General features: G+C 41.8%; 1 protein-coding gene across 1 annotated transcript in view; it reads left to right on the top strand.

Moving 5' to 3' along the window:
• Positions 1–25,176, top strand: part of DZIP1 (DAZ interacting zinc finger protein 1) — a gene marked incomplete at both ends in the record, with an annotated part of 50,507 nt that extends 25,331 nt beyond the window's left edge. The window contains 12 exons of the mRNA XM_082859347.1: positions 174–222; positions 1,710–1,766; positions 4,271–4,327; positions 9,858–9,917; positions 14,573–14,712; positions 17,829–17,991; positions 18,282–18,411; positions 19,117–19,170; positions 20,767–20,960; positions 22,118–22,248; positions 23,459–23,648; positions 25,175–25,176. Of these exons, the coding sequence (XP_082715473.1) occupies positions 174–222; positions 1,710–1,766; positions 4,271–4,327; positions 9,858–9,917; positions 14,573–14,712; positions 17,829–17,991; positions 18,282–18,411; positions 19,117–19,170; positions 20,767–20,960; positions 22,118–22,248; positions 23,459–23,648; positions 25,175–25,176 (1,227 nt within the window). The remainder of the gene's footprint in view (positions 1–173; positions 223–1,709; positions 1,767–4,270; positions 4,328–9,857; positions 9,918–14,572; positions 14,713–17,828; positions 17,992–18,281; positions 18,412–19,116; positions 19,171–20,766; positions 20,961–22,117; positions 22,249–23,458; positions 23,649–25,174) is intronic.

Genomic DNA, 25,176 nt, shown 5'->3' with positions numbered 1-25,176 from the left:
CCAAATGCTGCTTTTATAAAACATTTGCCTCCATGTCATTAAAGTCCACATGTCCTGTGTCTTTGGAGGATTTAGTGAAAAGGTTCATTTACTGAGTACAGTGTCTGTCCATTAGCCAGTATGTCCCTGTCTAGTTCAAACATGGATCACTGAAAGACTGTTCTTCTTTGCAGATTAAAGAGTTTACCAGTAAACCATTAAACAGTGTCAGTGAACCCAGAGGTAAGTGGACCAGGATCCCAGCGCTGGAGGCAAGGCGGGCCTCCCTAACCGTGTGCTGGACTTCAGAAGAATGTTGGGCCGCGACTGTTCATGAGTGCTAAGATGTGCTAAGTTGTGCTAACCGCAACCCAGAGAGTTGAAGAATTTTAAATACCTAAACTGTCATAGAATGGTCTTGTATCCTTTTTATCAGAATATCGTCGTGCACATAATACATGCTTAGTCACTGTACCTCCGGATGGATGTGCAATAAGATGCCTTATGATTAAAAGTACAGAGTCTGGGGGCAGACCGGGTTCAACTCCCATCTCTGGCACTATGTAACTTTGTGGGCCTCTGCCCCGGTTTCCTCAGCTCTAAAGCTGGAATATCAGTAGTAATTACATCATAGGCTTGTTACAGGATGAAACGGGAGAACATGTATAAAGAGCACCTGTTAAACACTCATGAGTGTTGGCTATCGTTATTAATATTAAACTCTTAATTATCCTAAAGTGCTATAGAGGCTTGCTGCACGATTCTGCATTGTGGTAGGCTGGGGTTAAGGGTTTGTTCTAAGTATAGTGGGGGGATATACAACCTACTGATGGTAGCAGTGATAGCCGTCCATCTCCGTATCACTCAAGAGCTAGTCTAGAAGGGGGGCTGGGAGCCAGAAGTGCAGGGTCTCCCAATACAGCGTAAAGCTTGCCTTTTGCCTGGTTTTCTTCCGAGTGATCCCAGTCTTGGTTCCTGTACATCTCAGGTTATTAAGGCATCTTTGTTTACTTGAGGGATGCCAACTGGGGATTGATAGTGGGTGTGATGAGCTGGGTTTCCTCCCTGTTTCTGGGGGCTATGGGAGATACGGGCATATCTCGGAAATATTGCAGGTTCAGTTCCAGACCACTGCAATTAAGCCAATAATCACAATTAAGTGAGTCACACAAATTTTTTTGGTTTCCCAGTGCATAATAAAAGTTATGTTTATACTATACTGTAGTCTATTAAGCGTACAATAGCATTATGTCTAAAAAAATGCACATACCTTAATTAAAAAATACTGTATTGCTAAAAATGCTAACCGTCACCTGACAACGCAGGGTTGCCACAAACCTTCAATTGGTTAAAAATGCAGCATCTTCGAAATACAATAAAGTGCAATAAGATGAGGTATGCCTGTACATTGACCTACACACTTGTTTCCCTCGTTTTGAGATAAAGGTTTGGGAAGGGTGGTGGTTCCCTATAACTTCTCTTGGAATAGTAAGAGTTCAGGTAGTGAGGAATAACTGTATAATTACTTAGACAGCATACACATTTGAAAAATAATTTTAGAAAAAAGTTAGCTTTAAAAGATGTATGTTAAACATCTTTTTTTGGTAAGTCGCTATATGTTGGTAAATTTCATTGCTTTTTGGGGGGGGAAATATTAGGCTATGCACTAGCAAAATATAGCCCATAACTTGTGATTTTTGTTATTAATTTACTTTTTCGTGTTATTTCAGGGAATCCTTTAACCTGGCAAACTTTTGAATCTAAGCCGACTACCCCAACTGTACCTAGTAAGTTTCTATAATAGGCTTAGGGTTCTAAGGATATTTTTAAAGTGCTAAACCCATACATAACTTCTACTTACTATTTTTAGAGACATGTCTTTGAACATCAGTGTGTTTGGAGATTATGTAATGATCTATTTTGGTTCCCAGATTTGACCTAGTTCTACAACCCAATATTGTAAATATCTGTGTGATTTGGGTTAGCCATACCTGTTACCTTACTATTACCTCATTACCTTACCTGTTAACCTTATTCGCCTAATAAAGGAACAACTAGAAGTTCTTCGGCATCGCTGCAGTTTGTACTCTTGGATTTCCCAAGGTCATACACTGTGACCACATGACTGTGTGTGGTGGCCACCACATTTTGGCATCACTGAGACCCAGTGCTGCAGGGTTTGACGCGATGGTTCCACCAGTCGCTCACTTGAAGTCAGCTCAGCACAGCTGTCTTCCGGAGCTGTCAGGATTTGGCCAGAATCCAAAAAGACATAATCTGTACAGTTCAAAATGGACAGATTGTTTTCTTAATAATAAATAGTTGAAATATTTTTGTTTCCATTCAAGAAAGCATGTGTACAGAATCTGAATAACGGGGGAGAGGGCCTGCACCAAGGCCGGGCACTGAACAACCATTCATATGGGCCCAGGACTTGTGATGATGAAAGGACATTAATGAGCGTGTTCGGGAATTTGGCACAATTGACCGGAAAGGGCTAATTGTTTTAACTGCTCAGCTGCTTCTTGAGGCCTCTTGATGTTGCTTCTGGAAGCTGAAGAGGTTGAGAGGTGCTCAGGAGGAGAGGGTAGTTTAAGTGCCAGGAGTAGAGCTGAGGGGAGAACAGAAGCATTTCAGAGAAGTATGGAAATTTAAAAGACTCTCAATTATTATTGTTTATACTTTAATTATACTTAGCACAATATTGGAACAATAAAATAAAACTTTATTTACGGGCTTCCCTGGTGGCGCAGTGGTTGAGAGTCCGCCTGCCGATGCAGGGGACACGGGTTCGTGCCCCGGTCTGGGAAGATCCCACATGCCGCAGAGCGGCTGGGCCTGTGAGCCATGGCCGCTGAGCCTGCGCGTCCGGAGCCTGTGCTCCGCAACGGGAGAGGCCACAACAGTGAGAGGCCTGCGTACCGCAAAAAAAAAAAAAAAAAAAAAAAAAAACTTTATTTACAAAAACAGGTAGGGGCTGGTATGCCCCACAGGCTGTAGTTTACCAAACCTGGATCTAGATTAGCAAGTTGTAAATGGGTTTGAAGGCCATATTTCCAGAATTGTTAGCCGTTTACCCATAGTTAGGAGTCGAACACTTTCACACTAGCCATTGTAAAGACAAAATTGTATGCCTATAGGGTAGCTGGAGTTTGTGGCCAGTATTTTTTAGAATAGGATTAGAATTAAAGATCTAATAAGCTAGGGAAAGAGTCAGTAAACTAATAGATAAATAAATAAATAGTTGAGAGAGGAACCTCAGATAGGAATTGTCAAATATTGGAAGAGAGGCTGTGGAATCTAATTTTCTGAGATAGTTTGAAGTACAGGGTGTTCAGTCTTACTTGAATCAGGTATACCCCTCTCTGGAGGCTGTGGCTGAATTAATGCCTTCTCACGGTGTCTTCCAACCCAGTGATTGGGGTAGTCTTTTTAATTGGTTTATTGTACATGAATATTCATAGCAGCATTATTCATAATAGCTAAAAAGTGGAAACAACCCAAATGTCCATCAACTAATGAAAAGATAAATAAAACGTTATCTGTCCATACAGTGGAACATTATTTGGCCATAAAAGTACACGCTGATGCTGACGCATGCTACAACATGGATGAACCTTGAAAACACGATGCTAAGTTAAAGAAGCCGATTACAGAGGACCACATATTTAATTGTATGATTCCATTTCTATGAAAGGACCAGAATAAGCAAATCCATAGAGACAGAAAGTAGATCAGTGGTTGCCAGGGGCTGGGGGGAGGGAGAGATGGGGCTAATAGATACGGGTATTTTTGGGAGGTGTACATGTGGTGAGAATGTTCAAGAATTAGATAGTGGTTACAGCTGTGACTGTATTTTTTTTAATTTAATTGAAGTATAGTTGACTTACAACGTTGTGTTTAATTTCTGCTGTACAGCAAAGTTACTCTGTTATACATAAATATTCTTTTTCATATTCTTTTCCATTATGGATTATCACAGGGTATTGGATATAGTTAGTTCCCTGTGCTATACAGTATGACCTTGTTGTTTATCCATCCTATGTATAATAGTCTGCCTCTTTGACTATGTTAAAACCCACTGAGTTGTATATTTTAAGAGGGTGAATTATATTTCAATAGGCTGTTATTTAGAAATTGGTTTAGGTTAGTCGGTAATATCTTTGTCTTTTGTCCCTCATCGTCTGTATATATCTTGACTAATTCGACGAATATTTGGTTGTCATCATGTTCAGGTGCTGACGCTATAATTACAGAACGCTGTGAGCTTTTTCTTTTTATGCTTTTTCAGTGAATGCCCCAGCCCCACAGACTTTGGATGCTAAGTCAAGTCTAACAATGGCACATGGTAAGTTTCAGCAACGCCTCAGCATTTTATGTACAGTTTCCACCCTGAGTTAGGTAACTTATTAACTGAAAGTGCTTCTGTGTGGGGTAATTATGCAAACAAAACATTTTGGTGAATGTAAAACAGTTAATGAAACTGCAGTCTTCCTATGTAATGTTACTGTGAACTGATCATACCCACCAGTCGTAAAGTATAAAATGTATCTACTGCTGGGCTCACAGGTACAGATTTTAGCTCTGGGTAGTACTTGGATCATTTATGATATTTGGGGGAAAGTCATAGGTATTGGGTAAGAGGATGACTTTCTACTAGACCAGCCAACCAGCACATGCCACAGGGCATATGTGACTGTTTTTATAACTTTCAATGTGGCAGCAAGTCACCTCTTTTAAACAAACAGTTTCAGTGATTGGTTGGAAAAAAGCTAGAAAAGACATGTGATGGAAACCAAAAGAAAAAAGTAGGAATCACTGGATGGAACTGCCACCAGGATCCAGTTCTTGGCCCAGGCCACAGACTGGTAATTGTTACTAACATGATCCAGTAGACAGGGTGAATATTTATAGACATGTTTTATTTTTATACAGCTAAGATGCTAACAGTTTTTATAGTATCTTTTTCATATATTGTTTTCCTAAGGTCTGCTGTATATTAAATGAATTAGGATGGGAGGGGGACCACCTTTTTCCTGTCTTACCTACAAATGCTTCTGGAATCTAATGATTACTTCATTCCACTTTTTAGCCTGTTAGTTAGGACTTAAATCCATGGTCAGTCGAGTTGGACTTTTTTGTCTTCATAAATATTTTGGTCCATATATCATGGCCTTTTGTAATTATCGTTTTTACTCACTGACTGACTCATGAAGTGTTTATTGCCCCTTATTTTTTTTCCTAAGATCATTTCAGGTGGATTGGTTCCCTTTGGCATGTGTTTATAATACGTACTGCATAAATTCTTCACATATTGGATGTTATTATTTACAAGTGTTTAGAACATGCAGGGTTTTTTCCTTTGAACCAGTAACAGAGATAAAATGTATGTTTGACCTGTAGAAATTTCTTTAATATTGAAGATATGAGAAAATTATCTCCGGCAATTATTCTCTATTCATTTTATTTAGGTCAGGTCTAAAGTCTCTCTGTTGCCTCCTTTTTTAAGGTTGATTTTTTTCCACTCTTTTTGAGATTCTGTTCCCATATAGGTCCATTACAGAGTACTGAATAGAGTTCCCTGTGCTGTTCAGTAGTAGGGTTGATTTTTACAAGGCATTGCTGGCTACTTCTTTTTTGTACCTCAACACGTGCTTTCGTTTCGTTTCCCACCTTGTTCTTGTGAGCCTCCTATCTGGCATTACACGAGGGCCCTATTTTCTTCGTTTTATATTTTTGGTACCCAATAAAGGACGCATACAGTAGGCATGTAATGCTCTCTGGGGCTGATTCTGTCAGTCCTAGAGCACTGTGTCCTGTGTGGACCCTGGCCTGAATCAGCCATGCCCCCTTGCTGGCATCTGTTGGGATTGAAATGCTCGTTTTAAATGCCAGCCAGACCTGGCACGAGGCCCACAGCCCTTGGATTGGGATCAAAGCTGATTTGTGAGCATCTCAATGGGCAGGGGCAGAGGAGGAGGCTTGGTGGCGGCCCACTGCCTGGCCACCCCCAGCTGTGGCAGCTTCCCTGGGTGCTGGGGGCAGGGGCACAGGGAGGGTTGGTCACGTATCGCACAGCATTAATTAGCCCAACTTCCTCTCTGTCTTTCCATTTGTTCTATCTCAAAGCTTGATGAGGTCCTTTACCATGAAAAAGCTCATGATTCCTCACCGGCTGAGGTTGGGTTCCCTGAGACGCAGACTCCGGGCTGGAGGTTTGCGGGTGCTCTCTGGGCAGTGCTCTCAGACAACACCTGTGAGATAAGCAGGGTTGGGCGTTAAAGGGGTGTTGATCCCAGACGCAGCTGCAGCGGAGGCCTCAGCAGGTCTGACCAGGAGCTTTAGAGCTGGGGTGGGCACTTGGGAATTTTCCTGGATCGAGGCCGTCAGTTATAAGACATGGGTTGCCCCTGGGAGGGGGCACGCTCCTTTCAGCTGAGACAAAGCAGAAAGTAGGAGCAAAAGGTGGCAGGAAAGCACTGGATGTGAGCTATTGGTGCAGACGAATTGTTTGGCTGAGCATAGAGTATGCAAGAGATTTGAGGGGCTTCCCTGGTGGCGCAGTGGTTGAGAGTCCGCCTGCCGATGCAGGGGACACAGGTTCGTGCCCCGGACCGGGAAGATCCCACATGCCGCGGAGTGGCTGGGCCCGTGAGCCATGGCCGCTGAGCCTGTGCGTCCGGAGCCTGTGCTCCGCGACGGGAGAGGCCACAACAGTGAGAGGCCCGCGTACCACAAAAAAAAAAAAAAAAGAGATTTGAGGGACAGGCTGGTTTAGGTTGTTCACAGCAGCCACTGAGTGCTGGGCTGAAGCTGTTTGGGTCGTCCTTGTGGCATTTTGTAGCGGCTGAATGTTCTGAGGCTGAGCATGGCAGGATTGGAGAGCTGGGCTGCAGGAAGCTTAGCCTGACCGATGCGTTCAAAGAACCTGAGCTGGGAGATCACTTGGGTATGTTAGAAATAGTCTAAGAGATTCCTCACCTAAGAATCGGGCTGTGGTGATGAAACAGAAGGAAGTGGATGTAACAGCTGTTCCATGGGATTGGTGGAAAGGCTGTGCAAGTGATTGGGGGCCGAAGGTGAGAGAAGGCTCAGAACATGATGAGCTCAGGTACTGGGTGGACGGTGGTGTCATTCAGAAAATTCCAGAAGACAAACCCAGCAGCACCCGTAGGGAAGCACTGGGGCTTCGTGGCCAAGAGTCTGGAGTTTGGAAGCAGACAGTCTGGTTTCACGGTTGACTCATGAAACTGTAGGGGCCTAGGTTTACCTTACCTGCCAAACGGGGAGAAGAGTCTTGGCTACTTCAGTGGGCTGCAGTGCGCACAGAATGAAGCAAGGCCTTTGGAGCGGCCACCAAGCAAGCACTGGCTAACCGTTAGCTTCTAGGGTAGGGGTGATGAGGTCCAACAGAGTCAGCCAGTGGAGAGAGGGCTTGGTGAAAGTCTGGGAGTTTTTCTTCTGGAGGTAATGGTGGGAGACCGACATAAGGATTTTTCTGGAGGCCTTTGGCAAGTTCGGAGGGGAAACTCAAGCCTCCAAGAGTTTCAGCTCTCACCCTGGAGATCTCAGCTCGGGGCAGGAACTGGAGGCTGGACCTGTGGCTTATAAAGCATGAGAATGGCAGGCCTTCCCTCCCAATTTGGGACATCAGTCTGCTTTGGGAGCTGGGGTCTGGTCAACCTCACTTCCTCAGCCTTTATTATTATAGGAGCCCAGGTTCGGGAATCTGCCCCTCCTCCGCCCTCTGCATCGCTGCAGGAAATGTCAGATTTTGACAATTAATCCTGACTCAAGAGAGATAAGTCATAGGATTATCCCTGTAATATAATGATAATAAAATGCATATGATGATTTTGTAAAATTTTATAAAACTTTTCCTCATAACTTTATTCTTGTCATTTTCATAAAGTACAATAAAATATAAACCATGTGAATTAAAAAATGAGATTAGCTTAATCCTCCTAAAACCCGTTTTCAGCAGTTCAAACTAGTAGAATAGTCTGTTTGTATAACTTTATTTTTTAAATTTTTAAATTTTTTATTGAGGTATAGTTGACATATAACATATTAATTTCAGGTGTACGATATAATGATTTGACATTTGTATATGTTGCAAAATGATCACCACAATAAGTCTAGGGCTTCCCTGGTGGCGCAGTGGTTGAGAGTCCGCCTGCCGATGCAGGGCACGCGGGTTCGCGCCCCGGTCCGGGAAGATCCCACATGCCGCGGAGCGGCTGGGCCCGTGAACCATGGCCGCTGAGCCTGCAGGTCCGGAGCCTGTGCTCCGCAACGGGAGAGGCCACGGCAGTGAGAGGCCCGCGTACCGCAAAAAAATAAGTCTAGTTAACATCCCTTGTCACACATAGGTACACATTTTTTTTCTTTATTTGTATAACTTTAAAATCTTGATGCTGAATAACAAATATGAAAGCACCTTTTTGGTGTTCAACAGTTGTGTTACATGTTACATGGAATTACATGCTCCTTTGTGGGGCCATGTTTACATTTCAAAATTAAAGTGGACTCCTATTTACTAATAGGCTGTGTTCCGAAAGTTCATTTGAAAGTAGTTTAAAATGCATTTCTCCCATACAGTCAATGTCAGCTATGTTGAGTAGATTGCTGAGCAAGCTGTAAGAGCCTATTTTTAAACACCTAAATACAATACGTATTTATTTGTATATTCCTATTATATGGGTGTGTATGTGTATATTTGTATATGCCTAAAATAGAGTATCAGAAACACCCTTTAGTAAATCAAAAGCCAGACCTTCAAAGTAGGAGGTAGTAAATCCGAGGTGATACGTGCAAAGCTCTTAGGTCTGTGCCTGGCAGCCCGGTGAGCACGCAGGAATTGTTGCTATCATTAGCCTCCCCACTCGCCCACCCTGGGGTCTGGTGGCAGGATGAAATGACCCCCGTTTTGTGGGAGCAGGTGGAGAGCTCTCTGGGCAGGTGCCCCATGTCAGTCTCCAGGCTGACGATGAGGGGCCCAGGCACCTCCTAAGTCAGACTTTTGGTTGCATTTCATTCTGTGCCTAATGCCTGACTGCTGTGGTTAGTTAGACCTTCAGCCAAAACCTGGAGAACCAAGAAGGAGCTTTCCCTCTGTTGATCGGACGGGGTTTGCTTTATCTGTGCTGCCTGCGGGTTTCCTTGTGTGGGCACAGTGACATTTCCCTGGGAAGTCACCCAGAGGCCTCATCTCTGCCGGCCACTGTTCTGGGGTGGGATTGGGAAAAGCCCATCTTCGTTTCTCATCTCCTCACCTTCACCCTGGTGACTCTCTGGGAGCAGAACTAGGTCTTGAAACGTGGTTTAGGGACACGAAGGTGTATAAGAATGGGTCTTGGTCCTACTGCTGACCCCAGGATACCTCTCCTTGCCCTTTTACCATTCTGGTCCTTCCACTTAAAGACCCTGGGTCTGGCAAGAAGTGAGAATCCCAAGGCCCTGGGAATTTTTTATCTTTGGAAATTGAATATTTTCAATAATTTTCTATCTAGCCACCTGGTCAAGATACAAGGAAAATATTTTTAGGGATAAGTGAAGGAGATCTTTTGCAGTTGTGTTCTTGTGCCTTAAAAAAATCATGTCTGGCACTAAGTTGATGAGCAATAAATTTTAACTTTATTATTTAAAATGTAATTTCCTGAGAGTGGAGTTAACAGAAAATACGTAGCGAGGGAAGATACTATGGAAAGGCAACCAGCTTTAACTGGCTGCCTTAATATTTTTTTCCCAGTAAATTCTTGCTATTTTAGGCATGGTTAAGATACTGTGGAACGATATCTTTCAAAATTGTTTGAAAGGAACTAATTTTACTTTGCTGTCGTCCTATTTGTACTATTCTTATTTTTCCTCATTAATAGAACAGGCATTCTCATCGCACATACTGGAACCAATAGAAGAACTTTCAGAGGAAGAAAAAGGTAACAAAGAGGGGTTATATCTGCATCAATCAAATTTAGTTGCTAAAACCCAAGCCTTGGAAGTATGGTTCAGTGGTTTTTATGGTAGTGTATCAAAATGAGGGAAGACATTTAGGTTGGATTACATTTTCAATCCACATGTAGTATTCTGTCATCCTATTCCCCCAATGTGCTGTTATATTTTTCCCCCACTTTACTGTTTCTTAATATATGAATAAGAAATTTCCTGTGTCAGTGAACTTGAAAAAAGATTTTAAGCCTTTATGTCAATGCAGAGATTTTTTGATCAGATGACAAGTCGACACAGTTGTGTGCCAGGTTATACAAAAATATTCATATCACAGTAGTTATTTCTCATGCCCTGAATCTATGAAATGAATAGGTGAAGTGCCCATTTCAAAAATTGTTTTTAATAACAAGGAAGGCATAATGTCTAAGCCCTGAATGTGGAATATTTACATGCAGAATATCTTAATGGCAGAATGGTTTGGGAAGATAATTAAGATTATTACTGCTTCCTCATCTTATTTGGTAGTAATAATAAAACTTATTTTCTACCAACTAATCTTTGAAGCTTATGAATATTTACATTATTAAGAATATTTTCTAATGCTAGATTTATCCTAAAACAATTATGTTGGAATCAGTTTATCATAATTTTCTCCTTAGTAATAATAATGCTTTACCATATTTCGCTTCTTTAGGAGAAAACAAATTGTTAATATTTACATGGGCTCTGGTTTTGTCATTTTTGTTAGGAAGAGAAGTAAAATTATATGTTCTAGTATGTAAATTCCTGATATTTGTTATAACTGCTTATGTGTTCTCTAGACAGTTTCCAGTTTTTTTATTTGTTTGTTTGTACAAAGCTACAAATTGAGAAGGGACTACGTCAGGCATATCTATAACATCTACATGATGTGTATTTTCATTTTACTTGCATGTAACATGCTTTCTCTCTCCTACATAAGTATCATTTATTGATGTCTGAAACCCAAAATCCCTTATTCTCAGAAGAATCTATGAAATGTATTAGGAGGTTCATAGATAGGGTCCAAAATTTTGAAACTGCAATTGCAAGTCATATAGTTCACACTCATTTAAAAACGAGTCAGCTGGTTTCCAAGAGGAATCCTGATTTGTCCATCATCCCCATTTCAGTTCCAGGTTTCACCCACTGCATATTCTGCCTGTGTTTCTTTTAGAAGTCTACCTAGACCGTGTAAGGCATGAGTTAGGGATCGTTGACAGCAAACACCATCATCGGCTGTTGCCACATTTAGGGAGCTGAGTTGGGAAAGAAAATAATCTTTGCCACCCTCCACGCGTTCAGACACAGCTCTGGTGAGGGACGAGAAAGTGCTGAGGACCGCTGAGAACAGCCAAGTTCCAGCGCACTGTCACAGAAACCACTGACCGCATCTTTCTGGTGCCTCCGTGGAGCCAGCATGCTGGCAGCAGATTGATTGCCATCAATAAATTCCTCAGCTTGTGCTAACATTTGCAGACAAAGGCCTGTGCAGATAAATCTTAGCAATGGTTTGCAAAAAACAGTACAACTTTTTACCAAGAAGTAACTCACATGAGACTGTTTCTTCATCCTTACTTTCTGACAGTTGGGTCGAGACAGACTTGATCTTGCCGTTCTGTAAGATGTTAGAATGTGAGGGCCAGGAGGGATCTTAGGGGCTATTTTATTTTTCAGAAACTTGAAATATGGGGGGATTAGGAGCTCGCTCCAGGTCGTCGAGTTTAATTAGTGACAGTGCTGGAACTAAAGTCCAGGTTTTCTGTTTTCCGTAGTTTAATGCAAAGAACAAAGAGATGGAGGAAGGCAAACTGGTCCAGCCATTGCAGGACTGGCTGGGTCGCCTTTGGGGAAGTCTCTTTACCTCTGGTTTTAGAGTCCTCTTGTGAATAATGAGGAGATTGAGTACTAGATGATCAAGTCCCCTCCAACTCAGAAATTCTGTTGTGTTTTGCTTCGTTTTGCGTTTTGTGCATTTGTTTTGTTTTTTTTTTTACTACTTGCTTTGCGCTACAATTATTTGCTTACCATAAATGGTGTGTTGTAAGTCTGATGTAACTGATCACACGTGTGCGTTAGTCTGGCCATCTGCTTGGGCATGCTTTAAAATTTTTAATTGGAGGAAATGCTGATCTCTAGAATATTTTGTCTTGTTGATGATCTTGGTGAGCAGTACGTGCTTTATTTAAAATCTTCAGCTCTGACTGTCTTTCAAGTAATTCATTTCACCTTTACATGAAAACTTTATTATGATTTTTTCCTACCCACTCTACCTTCTTTCTCTCGCTTCTGTCGGCCAGCCCCAGCCTCGTAAGAGTTCTTCCTATCAAGGGTTTTCTAATCATTCACAAATGGCTTTCCAAAGCGAGCACAAGCAGGTAAAGGGAATTTGGGGACAGAGGGAAATGTTTAATCTCCCGTCATTTGGGGGAACTTGGGCATCAAAATGAACTTGTCTTCGGGGGTTGAGGGTGAACCCAGACCAGTCAGCAAATGAATTCAGTTACTGCCATCAAAGGCCTTGCAACTCTTCTAGACTGGCCAATCCATCTGGGCATCACTTGACCCCTGCATGTGGCCCCATGTCCCAGAGCCTCTCTTCAAGCTGTGCTTCTGTGTCATTCCTTATATCTGAGATGCTGCCCAAAGAATTTTCTTTGCCTAATTGGGGTGGGAGGCGCATCTATTTCCATGGTAGCTCCATGACTTCCAGGTTCTCTCCTGGTACGTCCTTTTACTTTTAGCCCCAGACAGTTGCAGACTTGATGGCCATCCAGCAGCCAAAGCCAGTGACAGCTGTGGCTGCAGCTAAGCCCTCTAGATTCTGATGGATTCAGTTCCTAGGACAGAAGTGTTTGTGTGTGTGTGTGTGTGTGTGTGTGGTTTCAGAATAGTGGAAAAACATTGGTGGGAAAACAACAGCATGAATGCTGACAGTATAAAGTTTAAGATTACTTCTGATTTTTATGCATATAGAATCACATAAAATTTCATAATTTTGATTTAGCAAGCCACCAAAGCAAAGTATAGAAAAGCATCCTCATGCAGGATTTTCCCTCCTGTTTAATGTACAGATAGTAATTTGACCAGTTTTGCCTTCAGCAAAACTGTTAATTAACGAACAGAAAGATTCTTTACTACTGGACTTGACTAGTATTTAGAAAACATCTTAACCAAAGGGCATATTTTCAAGATCTTCTGCAAATCCACATGCCATCAGAACCTAAAAATTCCATCTGCTGAGGTGGGTAAGACCACGGAACAATGGAGTATCTGTGAGGACCCGCCTGCAGCCCCAGACCTAGGCAGTGGCATCTGGTGCCCCCTCCTTTGGGCGAAGTTCTTTTGTTAGGAGAATAGACTTCAAATGATAATAGTACCATTGTCACATTCTCCCAGATCTGCCTTTGGATGTTCACGAAGGGTCTCAACTACCCAGCACTGAGCCTGTTTCCTTGAGGCTTCAGTTTCCTTTGACATAAGGACTCAGTTCTTCAAGGTCGTTGTAATCATGCCCCTTTCTCCAAACCCTCTTAAACTAGACGTCTTTTTGGTAGGGAATAAAAGGAATAAGGAAAAGAACATTAGGAGAATCTGGCCTGTTATTTTTCTTTGTTTTTAATTATAGGTTGTTTTAAGGAAAATATACTTTTCCTAAGACTTTTTTTAATTTCGTTTTCATTTTGGTAAGTATTTTGAGAGGCATAATAATCTTCACATTTTGAAATTCTATGTGAACTTAACCTCCACTAAATTTATTATATAAATTTATTATACAAAAACTTAATTATTTAAAAGACATAGGGCTTTTTCTTCATTAAATGATACCTAAACTCTAACTGAATTTAGGAGTAATGAATTCTTGAGGAAGTAATAAGAATAATTTTAGGATTAAACATTAAACTTCCAAATAAGTTTTTTCGACTTTGCTTCTCTAGAGACCTACTTCTCACATTATTTTCTAGCTATAATTGGATTAAGTGATCGAGAAAGTCTTTAAAGATACTGAAGTTTTGAAGCAGACTTAAGGTAGTTTTGTTTTTTTTTTAAATAGCATTACTTGGGGCTTCCCTGGTGGCTCAGTGGTTGAGAGTCCGCCTGCCAATGCAGGGGACGTGGGTTCGTGCGCCGGTCCGGGAAGATCCCACATGCCTCAGAGCGGCTGGGCCCGTGAGCCATGGCCGCTGAGCCTGCGCATCCGGAGCCTGTGCTTTGCAACGGGAGAGGCCACAACAGTGAGAGGCCCTCGTACCGGAAAAAAAAAAAAAAAAAAAAAAAAAAAAAAAAAATATATATATATATATATATATATATATATATATAGCATTACTTGACTCCTTATTTTTTAACATCTTTATTGGAGTATAATTGCTTTACAGTGGTGTATTAGTTTCTGCTATATAACAAAGTGAATCAGCTATACATATACATATATCCCCATAAGGTAGTTTTAAAAGCTACAGTACTTAAGCATTATATATTGTGCTGAATGACTAAACTATTCAAAAACTTTAAAACATTATAAATGCTTGCTTGCTGTTTTGAAGTTGTGTTTTGCCATTTTCTGCTTAGAGGTTTAATGTATTTGTTTAATTCCTTCTTAATACGTTATAAAAACTTATTTCAGGAAAGGAAAATGAACAGAAATTAAATAACAAGATACATTTAAGGAAAACTTTGAAGAATAACCCTTCCCTCACTAAGGAAATAAGAACAGTCTTGGAGCAGAGTTTGGTGGAGAAACTGGAAACCTTGGGGATTAGTGCAGTAAGTTCACCCACTTTGGGAATATTTGCTGTTTTGTTTTGTCTGTTTGGCTGCACCGCGTGGCTTGCAGGATCTTAGTTCCCCGATCAGGGATCGAACCCGGGCCATGGCAGTGAAAGCGCGGAGTCCTAACCAGTGGACTGACAGGGAATTCCCTATTTTGTTTTCTAAATCAGAAAGGATCAGAGAAGAGAAGAAGGCATGTCAGTTCTGTCACATGTGGAGATCGGAGGCTAATGTGACATGATGCATTAAACACTTCAGCTGGCATTCACTGGGTGCCTGGCACCTTTCAGAGAGCTTTCCAGATAGTAACTCATTTAAACATAGAAACTAATCTCTTAGGTAGGTGACAATATCATCTGTATTTTACAGAGAGGTGAAGTAACTTGCTTCAGGTCACATGTTCGTGACGAAGGAGCCAGGGTTTGCATCCAGGCAGTTGCAGGGCGGCTTACATTCTGATGTTAACTCCGAATTACTGCCTGTTACAAAATCAGCACTTAAGCTACCCTTATTAAATGAATGGATGAATGAATTGTATTTCACGTTGTTGCCAGATTGAGTCGTTCTGTACATCATGTTATATATACTCTTTGCTTTTTACATTTTTCATCGCATACATAAAATACACAAACTTAATTGAACAACCTGAATTTATATACCTGTGTGTGTGTATACATCACATGTGCATATATGTATGTGTATGCAAAAGTATGTATATGCATGGAATGTGCACATGTACATGTGTGCATAACGTACATGCAATACATGTATGTTTATTCGTGGCTGTGTGTATGCAGGTCTGTGTGTATTTGCATGTGTGTGGATATTGTGTATACGTGTGTGTGCACAAATCTGTGTATGTATATATGTATACATGTATATACACGTGCATGCATTTGTATGTATCTGAATGTATGTGTGTGTATACACATATACGTGTGTATACAGATTTGTATGTACGTGGGGGGGGGGGGGTTGTGTGTATGATCTGAACCACCACCCAGATCAAGAAAGAGATCCATCATTGCCAATACCCTAGAAGACTCTCTTTTGCTTTCCTTAGTCAATATAACTCCGTACCCCCCAGCCAGAGGTAATGGCTATTCTGACTTAGTTTTTTTTTGTTCTTGAACCTCTTAGGAGTGGCATCTTACACTGTGTTTTATTTTGCGTCACTTCTTTTGCTTACGATTTTTCCTGTAAGATTCATACTTACTGTTTCATTTAGCCGTAGTTTGTGGTATAGTATTCCACTGTATGAATGTACAACATTTTCTCTATTCTCCTGTTGATGGACATTTGGATTTTCAGTTTGGGGCTCTTTTTGGCCATTACATTCTTGCGCATGTCTTTTGGTGGACATAGGCATTCCTTTCTCTTGGCTGTGTATTTAGGAATGAAATTGCTGAGTGTAAGAGTATACATGTTTAGTTTTAATAGGTGTAGCCAAATAATTTTCCAAAGTGTAAAAGTTTACACTTTCCCTATCAGTGTGTGAGAGTTCCAGTTCCAGTCTGCATATGGTTTTTGGGTTACATATTTTATTTGGAACGTTTCCTTTTATCCTAAGATTATAAAAACACGCTATATTTTTTTCCTAATGCTTACATAGTGTTTTTGTTTGTTTACTTATTTTGTCTATCTGGGCTTTAACAATTAAGTTTGGAAACAATGAGTTAGAGATCTAACCTTATTTCCAGTTGGATCAGTTGTCTCAATATCTTTCGTTGAGTAATCCACCCTTTCCTCGTTCGTTCGAAATAGCAGTTTTATCATATAGGACATTTTTATGTACATTTGGATTTATTTTTGGACTTTCAACGGTTCTGCCCTTTCAACTATTTTTTCTATTCCTTTGCTAACACCATACTGGTTTAATTTTAGTAACTTTGTCCTGTACCTTAGTATCTGTTATAGGTCATGCCTTTTTCATTAGTCTTATTTCAAAAGTTTCTTGGCAGTTCTTCCATATTTTGTTTTCCAGTGAACTTTAGAAACAGCTGCTGCAGTTCCAGAATAACCCCTGTGGGGATTCTGATTGGAAATGCCTTAAATTTTGTGTATTATTTAGGAAGAACTGACATTTGTACAGTATTGGGTCTTTCCATCCAGCTGCAGGGTACAGGAAGACATATTGAACACCTGCTCACACAAACAGATGGTAGATCCATAATGACAGTCGATTGTAGGATGTGAAATGAAGGAGAAGTAGAGGGGAATGAATAACTGAGGTCAGAGAAAACTTCTTGGAGGTAGCAGTTGATCTGATGATGGAGATTTCTGTCCCCTGGGCAACTGGGTGGGTGGTGGAGCCGCTTCCTGGGATGGGGAAGACTGAGGGGAATGGTGGGGAGGAGATGGGAGTGTGTGTGTGACACTGATATTGAATAAATGAATAAATAGCTCTTTAACTGGTTTTCTTCTGTCTAGATACCCTTCAAATCCAGAAGAATTTTCTCAAATCACCTCTTAAATTATGGCATTTTCCTAATTGAAAACCTCTGAGGATTTTCGCTTATCTGTGGAATAACCAACCTTTAAGCTTTTCATTTTGGCATCCGTCTCCTTTTCTGCTCTCCTCACCCATTCCTCTGTAGCATTAACCACTAGACATGCCTTGACTGTTTCTGTCCCATTGCCTGCCTTTCCCACAAGGTGATCCCACCCATCTGGAACACTCCCTCTTTTTACTTGTTTCACTCCACCCATCCTTCAGGCACAGCCCAACCTCCCCCTTAAGGCTTCTTGGCCCAGTGGGGCCTCTGACAGCCCCTCTCCCTGAATTCCTCTAGCCCTTGTGGACTCATTCAGTCCTTGTCACACACCTTGCACTGTTGGTTAATCAGTCACACACACGCCTTCCATGCATTTGGTCCTGGCCCCTACAGCCCCGTACCTTAGCCAGTCACGTACAATCATACACACACGTTATGTGTCCCACTGCCCCATGAGCTCCTTTTGGGACCGGGACCGTGTGTTATATGTCACGGCATCCCTCACCTTACATGCAGCAGTAAGGACGAAAGGTTGGCATGGTTAATGCTGACAAATGTCCATGAAATGAAAAACATCCCAGGATAATTGATTAACTTAACATTTTATTCCTTCAGGATATACGCGGTATTCCAAGTGACCACTTGAATAGAGTGCTAAGAACCGTAGAATCAGCAAGACATGAGCGAGAAAGACAAATACCTAACATTCAGCAAATTCGTGAATTCCTTGAAAATCAGGTCAGCCGTAAAACTGAGGAGAGAACACTACTGTCCACAGGTAAGCCTGCTACCAACTGCCATTTCATTTCTGCAGATGGGAGCAAAATAGAACAACCGTTTCATAATTTTCGATGGTTCACAAACCTTGGAACTTAATTGGCAACTCTATTATTGTTTGAACCATGAAATGTTGGGTCTTAGATTGTGTTTTTTACATTAAAAACCCCCTGTAGTGTGGAGTCTAGACCCTTGAGACAGGCTTGTTCGTTTCAGTGCCAGCATAGACAGTATTGTAGTATTTTATTCTGCTTTTCACATCATGGAGACTCACGAATGACACTATTCCAGACAGGTACAGTGCTTCTCAAGTGGACACCCTTTCAACTGGAGAAATAGCCAAAGCAATACATCTTCCTCTCAAAAGCAGACAGTTGGTTAGACAAAAACCTGTTTTTACCGATAGGACATCTGTTCCAAAGTGAGTATTTTCAAGCCTAAAGTTTTTTTATTAACGTTCATCTCAGTCAGCTCGGGCCGCCATAACAAACTACCATAGACTGGGTGGCTTAAACAACAGAAATTTATTCTCTCACACTTCTGGAGGCTGGAAGTTTGAGATCAGGGTGCTGGCACAGTCAGGTTCTGGTGAGGTTTCTCTTCCAGGACCCACAGATGGCCACCCTCTCACTGTGTCCTTACATGCCAGGGAAAGCAAGAGAGCCCTGGTCTCTCTTCGTCTTCTTACAAGGACACTAATTTCTTCATGTGGGCCCCATCCTCATGACCTCATCGAAACCTAATCACCCCATCTCCAGATACCATCACACTGAGGGTTAGGGCTTCAACATATGAATTTTAGGGGGCCACAAACATTCAGCCCACAGCAATGTTTGACCCAACAGAGAATCACACTTGGAATGCTTACCCATCTCTCGTTGTCTCAGGGAGAGTTGCTGCTGCTCACCCTTTAATAAAGCAAAAATCACCAATTCCTTAGAAATATATATTTTTATCTTTATTTTTTTTTATTTTTATTTTTTGGTACGCAGCCCTCTCACTATTGTGGCCTCTCCCACCGCGGAGCACAGGCCCCGGACGCGCAGGCTTAGCAGCCATGACCCACGAAATCTGTTTTAAATTACATTATTCACTTACACCAGAAATATTTTTCTCTTGCTTTTAGAGTTAAGAAAAATATCACAGAAGATCATTTTCCCAGAAAGTCTTCAACTGTTGCGTGAGTACTGAGGGAGCAGGGGGTGGTAATGTTTAAAAATTCTTTTCACTGAACATTTCTTTCATTGTAAATTAGTATATTCATTGTGGTTCACTAGAGCCATAATTAGTACACATCATATTTAATCTGTGATTCCTTTGTTACATCTTTGTTCCTTTATCAGATATTACCTGGGTCAACAGTACTTATCCCGTGTGGCCGCCATTAACAAGTGGGACCACACCTGAGTCATTTCTGTTATTTTTTTCTCCCAACTGCCCACCTCCCGCCCGGTGTCTAGTAATGTTCGATAAATGCGTGATGTTCCTTTTTAATGTCTGGATCCATGATAGTGTAGCCGGATGATGTTTTAGTGTTCTAGCTCCTTGTGGAAGTTGATAATGGCCCTAGAACTTACTCTCTTAGGCTCTCTTATGATACTAACAACCCTAGCTCAGTGTTTCCTTAACTGTGTGACACTGATTCAGTGGCTTGCCTGTTAAAAATGTTCTGTTTTCTTATCTGTAATATGGGATGATGCTACCTTTTTCCCAGGATAGTTCTACAAATTAAATGAGAACATATGAAAAGGGCTCAGCCTCAGTACTTGGCACATGTGGGTACTCAATAAATTGTAGGTATATTATTGTTATTAATTGAGTAAAACTAATTTTATAATAATTGAATTCATCATCATTGACTTGTTCTGGCGATATTGATGCTTTATTTCTTCATTAAGGCATTTTGTATATATACTAGAGACAGAATAAATATATTAAAGACAGTGTAAATAATAATTCACCCTTCAAAAGTACTTTTCATGTACATAATCTCATGGGAAGAGCCTTATTTCACGGGATGTAGTGTAACTGAACGTTGTATGGAATTTATGTGCTCAATGGATTTTTTTTTTTTTTTTTTTTTTTTTTGGCGGTACGCGGGCCTCTCACTGTTGTGGCCCCTCCCGTTGCGGAGCACAGGCTCCGGACGCGCAGGCTCAGCGGCCATGGCTCACGGGCCCAGCCGCTCCGTGGCATGTGGGATCTTCCCGGACTGGGGCACGAACCCATGTCCCCTGCATCGGCAGGCGGACCCTCAACCACTGAGCCACCAGGGAAGCCCTCAATGAATATTTTTTAAATGAGTGAATACCACTCTGAATTTCTGTTTCACTTTAAAATGGGGTGATAATTCACATGATGATACGAATGAGATTACGTATTTATGTAAAAGTCCTTTGTAGGGTGCCGTGTAAAGGTAAGCCATAAGTAGTGACACTATTTTAAAAGGTGACATAGTCTTATTGCAAAAATATTTTTTTCCACTGTGAAATATTTTTCTTAGGTGTGTGAGAACCAATATTAAGAATATACAAATTTGGGCTTCAAGGAGTAATGTCCTAACTTCAGCACGTTTTGGTAAATACGCCATGTGGCTGGCAGGTCTGGATTTGAAATGACTCTTCGGCCCTTTGTGGCCCTGGCTGCCATCTTGTTCTGTGGCCACATGGGTGTCTATTACGCTCTCTGGAGAAAATTCCCACTGCTTTAAGGGACACGTGGTAAATCCTGAAGCTTAGGGAAACAGCGTCCCCTGTTTGGGTTTTGATTTGTCTAGGACCCCTCCCTTCAGTTCAGAGGAAGAGCTGGACGATGGGGACCTCCTCCAGGCCTGTGTCTCGCCAGACTTACTTCCTGTGCTGTCATCTAAAAACAACAAGAGTAGCTTTGGAAGGAACGCCGTCAAAAGTGACACTGACTGGACTGAGGGAAGTGAAATTGAGGACTCTGCTGTTTCTCCCAAGCCCACAGGTAAGCTTTTGTTATTGAAAATCCCTCTGGAAATTTTGTTTAGGACAGTGGTTCTCACCTGGGGGCACCGAGCACTGGGGAGTCTGAGCTGAGAAAGTGCCCGAGGAAAGGATGGGGCTAATCCAAAAGCTGCTGCCGCCTAAAGAAAATGGACAGGGCTTAGCAGGTAATTGATATTCAAGTGGAAGGAGAGGAAGGGGTTGGGGACGCCTGGATGTATTCGTAACAAATATAAGGGCTGCTGAAACAAACTACCACATACTCTGTGGCTTAAACTACAGAAACTTACTGACAGGAGCTGGAAGGCCAAAATCAGGGTGGCAAGGTTGGTTCTTTTTGAGGGCTGTGAGGAGAGGATCTAGTCTGTGCTTCTGTCCTTGGCTTGTGGATGGCTATCTCCTCCCTGTGTCTGGTCACACTGGCTTTCTCTGGGCGTGCATCTATGTCCAAATTTTCTGCTTTTGTAAGGGCACCAGTCGTATTGGATTAGGGTCCACCCTAATGACCTCACCTTAACTCGATTCTCTCTTTAAAGGTCCTACCTCCAAATAAGGTCACATTCTGAGGTAAGGGGGGTAAGGACTTCAACATATGCATTTGGGACACGATTCAACCCCTAACACTGGGTGACCTTGAGAATAACTGTTCTAATACACTGTGCTGCCTTTTGGATATGAGGCAGTCCTAAAAGAACATAAGGTCCAAGTTGGTAACTGCTGATAATTTGCTAAGGAGAAGTGACGCTGAAGGGTCTTTTTTTTTAAAAAAAGAAATTCTGTTTAGTGCAATTTAAAAATTATATATTTTAAACATATCATATATAATTAATTTATTGTATATAATTTGTATATACTATGTATTTATATAATTATGTAAAATATAACTAATCATTTAAAAATAACTGGTTTTGAAAACAATATATGAATATCCCATTCATGCAGGCTGCCTCACTGAAATTAAAGTTTCTGACCATGTACTTGAATGAGACCATCCTTCTCTGATTTAAAAATTTTATTCTTCTAGTCTAGAGGAGCATGATTTCTTTAAAGGAAGTATTTGCAAAGCTTAGACTCTCTCAAATTGTTTGTAAGGCTATTTTGGAACTGAAGATAAATATAATTTTTTTTAACTTCACCTATTTTCTGTGGGTCCTGTAGGAACCTCCATTAAAACATTAACTGGAAAAGTTGAAAAGACAGTTTCAAATCACAGAAGTGTGAATAAGCCAGTTGGTGGGCTTAATGTTGCTGGGGCGTTCATCAAAAAGGCACAAAAAGAAGATCTAAAGGTGAGATCACTTTTCCTTGCTAAGCACACACAAATTCCTCTTTTAATGAATATACCTTAATAATTGTATTTTTTACAGTGAAATGTAAAACAAATATAATTATTTAGTATAGTAGAGGTTGAGATTTTTACATTGTCTTGTTTTCAGTATCGTATTTCTTCCTATTCCATAGAGGATCAAAGATAGTGAAAGGATAACTGGTAATCATGTCCTATGCTTACCAAGTTCTACAGGTTTTCACAATCCTGTCACGTGTATTATTTGACGTTTGCAGATATTAGGTAGTTTGTTCACAGAAACTTGTGACTGATTAGAATCTGGGGACTTCAGATCTGAGTCTAGGAACCTTTCTGCCACCGTGGCGAGACCTGGAAGTGAAACAGGGACTTTCAGGGTTGGGAGCCAGAGTCGGTGGAGAGATGCTTCAGGTCCATGACCCAAGCACAGGGCAAAGCCAAGCTCCCCTCCCCGAGTGGAGGAGAGGCCCTGACACACTCCAAGGTCCCACACCAGGCACCAGAAGTGCTTCTGTGGACAGAGACCTGGGCAGGCTCGTCTGTGTTGATAGGGTCTGCCGGTAGTAGTTGCTCTTTTCTTAATTTTTCCCTTGAATTAGATTTCATTCTTCCCCTGCTCATGTGTGGAATCCAGAGCATTTCGTCAAACTACGTTCGTAAGTTAGTGCCATTTGTGTTACACAGCCAAGAATGACAAAAAGTCACAAGAGGTCAAGAGAGAGCCGCCGCGTCTTCCTTAGAAGGGGCGCCCGAGAAACACGCGCTCCTTTAGGTCAGGGCCGTTTCTGCAGGGCCCGCATGTGATGTCTCCTGCAGTTAAATGTCTTAGTATCACAGAGGTAAGAGCCCCAGAGCCAGCCTAGCTGCTCCTTGGGGAGCATCCTGACTTGACTTCTACAACGTAGTGTTCCTGGAATTTGCTAAATTCATGATTGCTGAGTAGGAAACGTTCATTTCCACAGCAAGGAACAGAAAAAGAGGTGATTCCCTCTGCTTTCAAAGCACAGATTTCCAAATCCGTTTCATTTCCCCTCCAGAGATGACCAAATGACCAGATTGGGGGATCCTTTGAGGCTCCCAGCTTCTCATCATTCAGTGTCTGCGGCTCAGTCTGGCCAACAAAGTGGTCAAGGGGCTCTAACACGCACAGTTTCTTTAGGAAACATTCATTATTCTCCACGTATCTATTTCAGTGTGCAGATGTGGACGATAATGACTGGGACATATCATCCTTAGAGGAAGAGAAATCTTTGGGGAAAAGAATTGGAAGAGAACAGAAGGAACCTCCACCTGTGAAGAATGAATCAAATGCTACTCAAGTGCCAAGTGCCTGGGGTGCAACTAACCAGAAAGGGCCAAAGGGAGAAGGTTCGCTGCTTTGGTGTCTAGCAGAAGCCTCTATAAATATCTAAGCTATGCTAATATATTATCAGACAAAAACACTGTTGGCATAACAACGACCTTGCTTTCCTTACATTATTTTAACAAGGACTGAATGTGAACAACTTACTGATTTGTATATATTTACTAATTTTCTAAAGTTTAATTTTAGGTCTAATCCTTAGTCTTTAAATTTCTAAAATATCTATTTTTGAAAACGCCCATATAAATAGTCTCTTCGTGCAGATGCCTCAGGAAATTTAAATTTCTGATCATATACCTAAATGAGGCCACTTTTTCTGTCTTCCTGTATTCATCATCCTACATACATTCATCATCCTAAATATTTTTATTTGCTTCCAAGGAAGATTCTTCTTGTAGCACTGTAGCCAGTGGGATGAATGACACGTGAAACCATCCACTGCTATTGTTCCTATCCATCCAGGCTAGAGGATGGGTAATAAGTCCAGTAACTTACCTCTCAACCCATTTAATTTTTAAAATCAGAAAATATAATTTGTATTTTTTTCTATCAGAGTAATTCTTCTCCATGCCACCTCTCAGCCTTTCTTCATCTGTGCGTCCCATGAGCCGTGCCTCTGAGTAACGGGCTCAGACCCCTATTTCTAGGCTCACTGACTTTAGACATGAACTGTGGAAGTTCTGCTAAGACAGAGGAGGATTTGACTCCTTCCCCACTCCCTGCACCTCTCCTGCCCGCTCTTCAGGACCTCTGTTCCCACATCTGTCATTTTAACAAATACATGCACATCTGTACTTGTTCTGTCTGTCTGTAGCAGGGTCTCCTGCCTATCCCCACCCCACCCCCACCGCCCTTTGTAAGATGAGCCATTGCTGCCTCTACCTTCACTTGACCTCTTTTCTCCACCAACGTGTCAGTCATAACACTGACCTTCTGTTCTGTCACCGTCATAAATTTTCTGTGCTTTGTCTCAAGATCCATCCTAATCTTTGAAAAAGCAAAAGACATGTTTATGCTGTGGCGACTCTGTGAGGACACAGGGCCAAGAGGATGCCCTGAGTACATTTCCTCCCTCCGCCCCAATGTCATGGCCCTACACCCCTTAAAGAAACATTTCTGGAGTCACATGCAAGTGGAATTCTCAGCCCTCTCCTGTTTCAGTGGCTCAAGGCACTTTTGAACTAACTTCATGTTTAAGCTCATCTACCCTAGAAAACCTGGGGTACCGTTTTACCGTTTAATCCCTCCTTGGCTTGTTAATTTTATTCTCCTCTCTTTACCACTGCCAGCCTCCAGGCCCTGTGCTGAATCCTGGCAAGGGGAGGCGGGCGGAAGCTTCCCTACGGGGGCCCCGTGAGGCTACCCCAGAGACGTGGTGGGACTGTCCGCAGCCTCTTTCACAGTTTGTAGGAGCCAGGGGTGGGGTTGCGAGCAGACTCAGACACGAGTGATGAATTACTGTCTGAAGTGGAGGATTTTTTACAGGCTGGACAGTGTGCTTGTTTCATCACTGGGGCCTCCCCTCCTCCCCTCTCTCCCTCCACAGGA

This window comes from Leucopleurus acutus (genome assembly GCF_964270905.1).
Source record: "Leucopleurus acutus genome assembly, chromosome: 18".
Classification (NCBI taxonomy): domain Eukaryota; kingdom Metazoa; phylum Chordata; class Mammalia; order Artiodactyla; family Delphinidae; genus Leucopleurus; species Leucopleurus acutus.
This window is presented reverse-complemented; position numbering and strand designations above follow the sequence as displayed.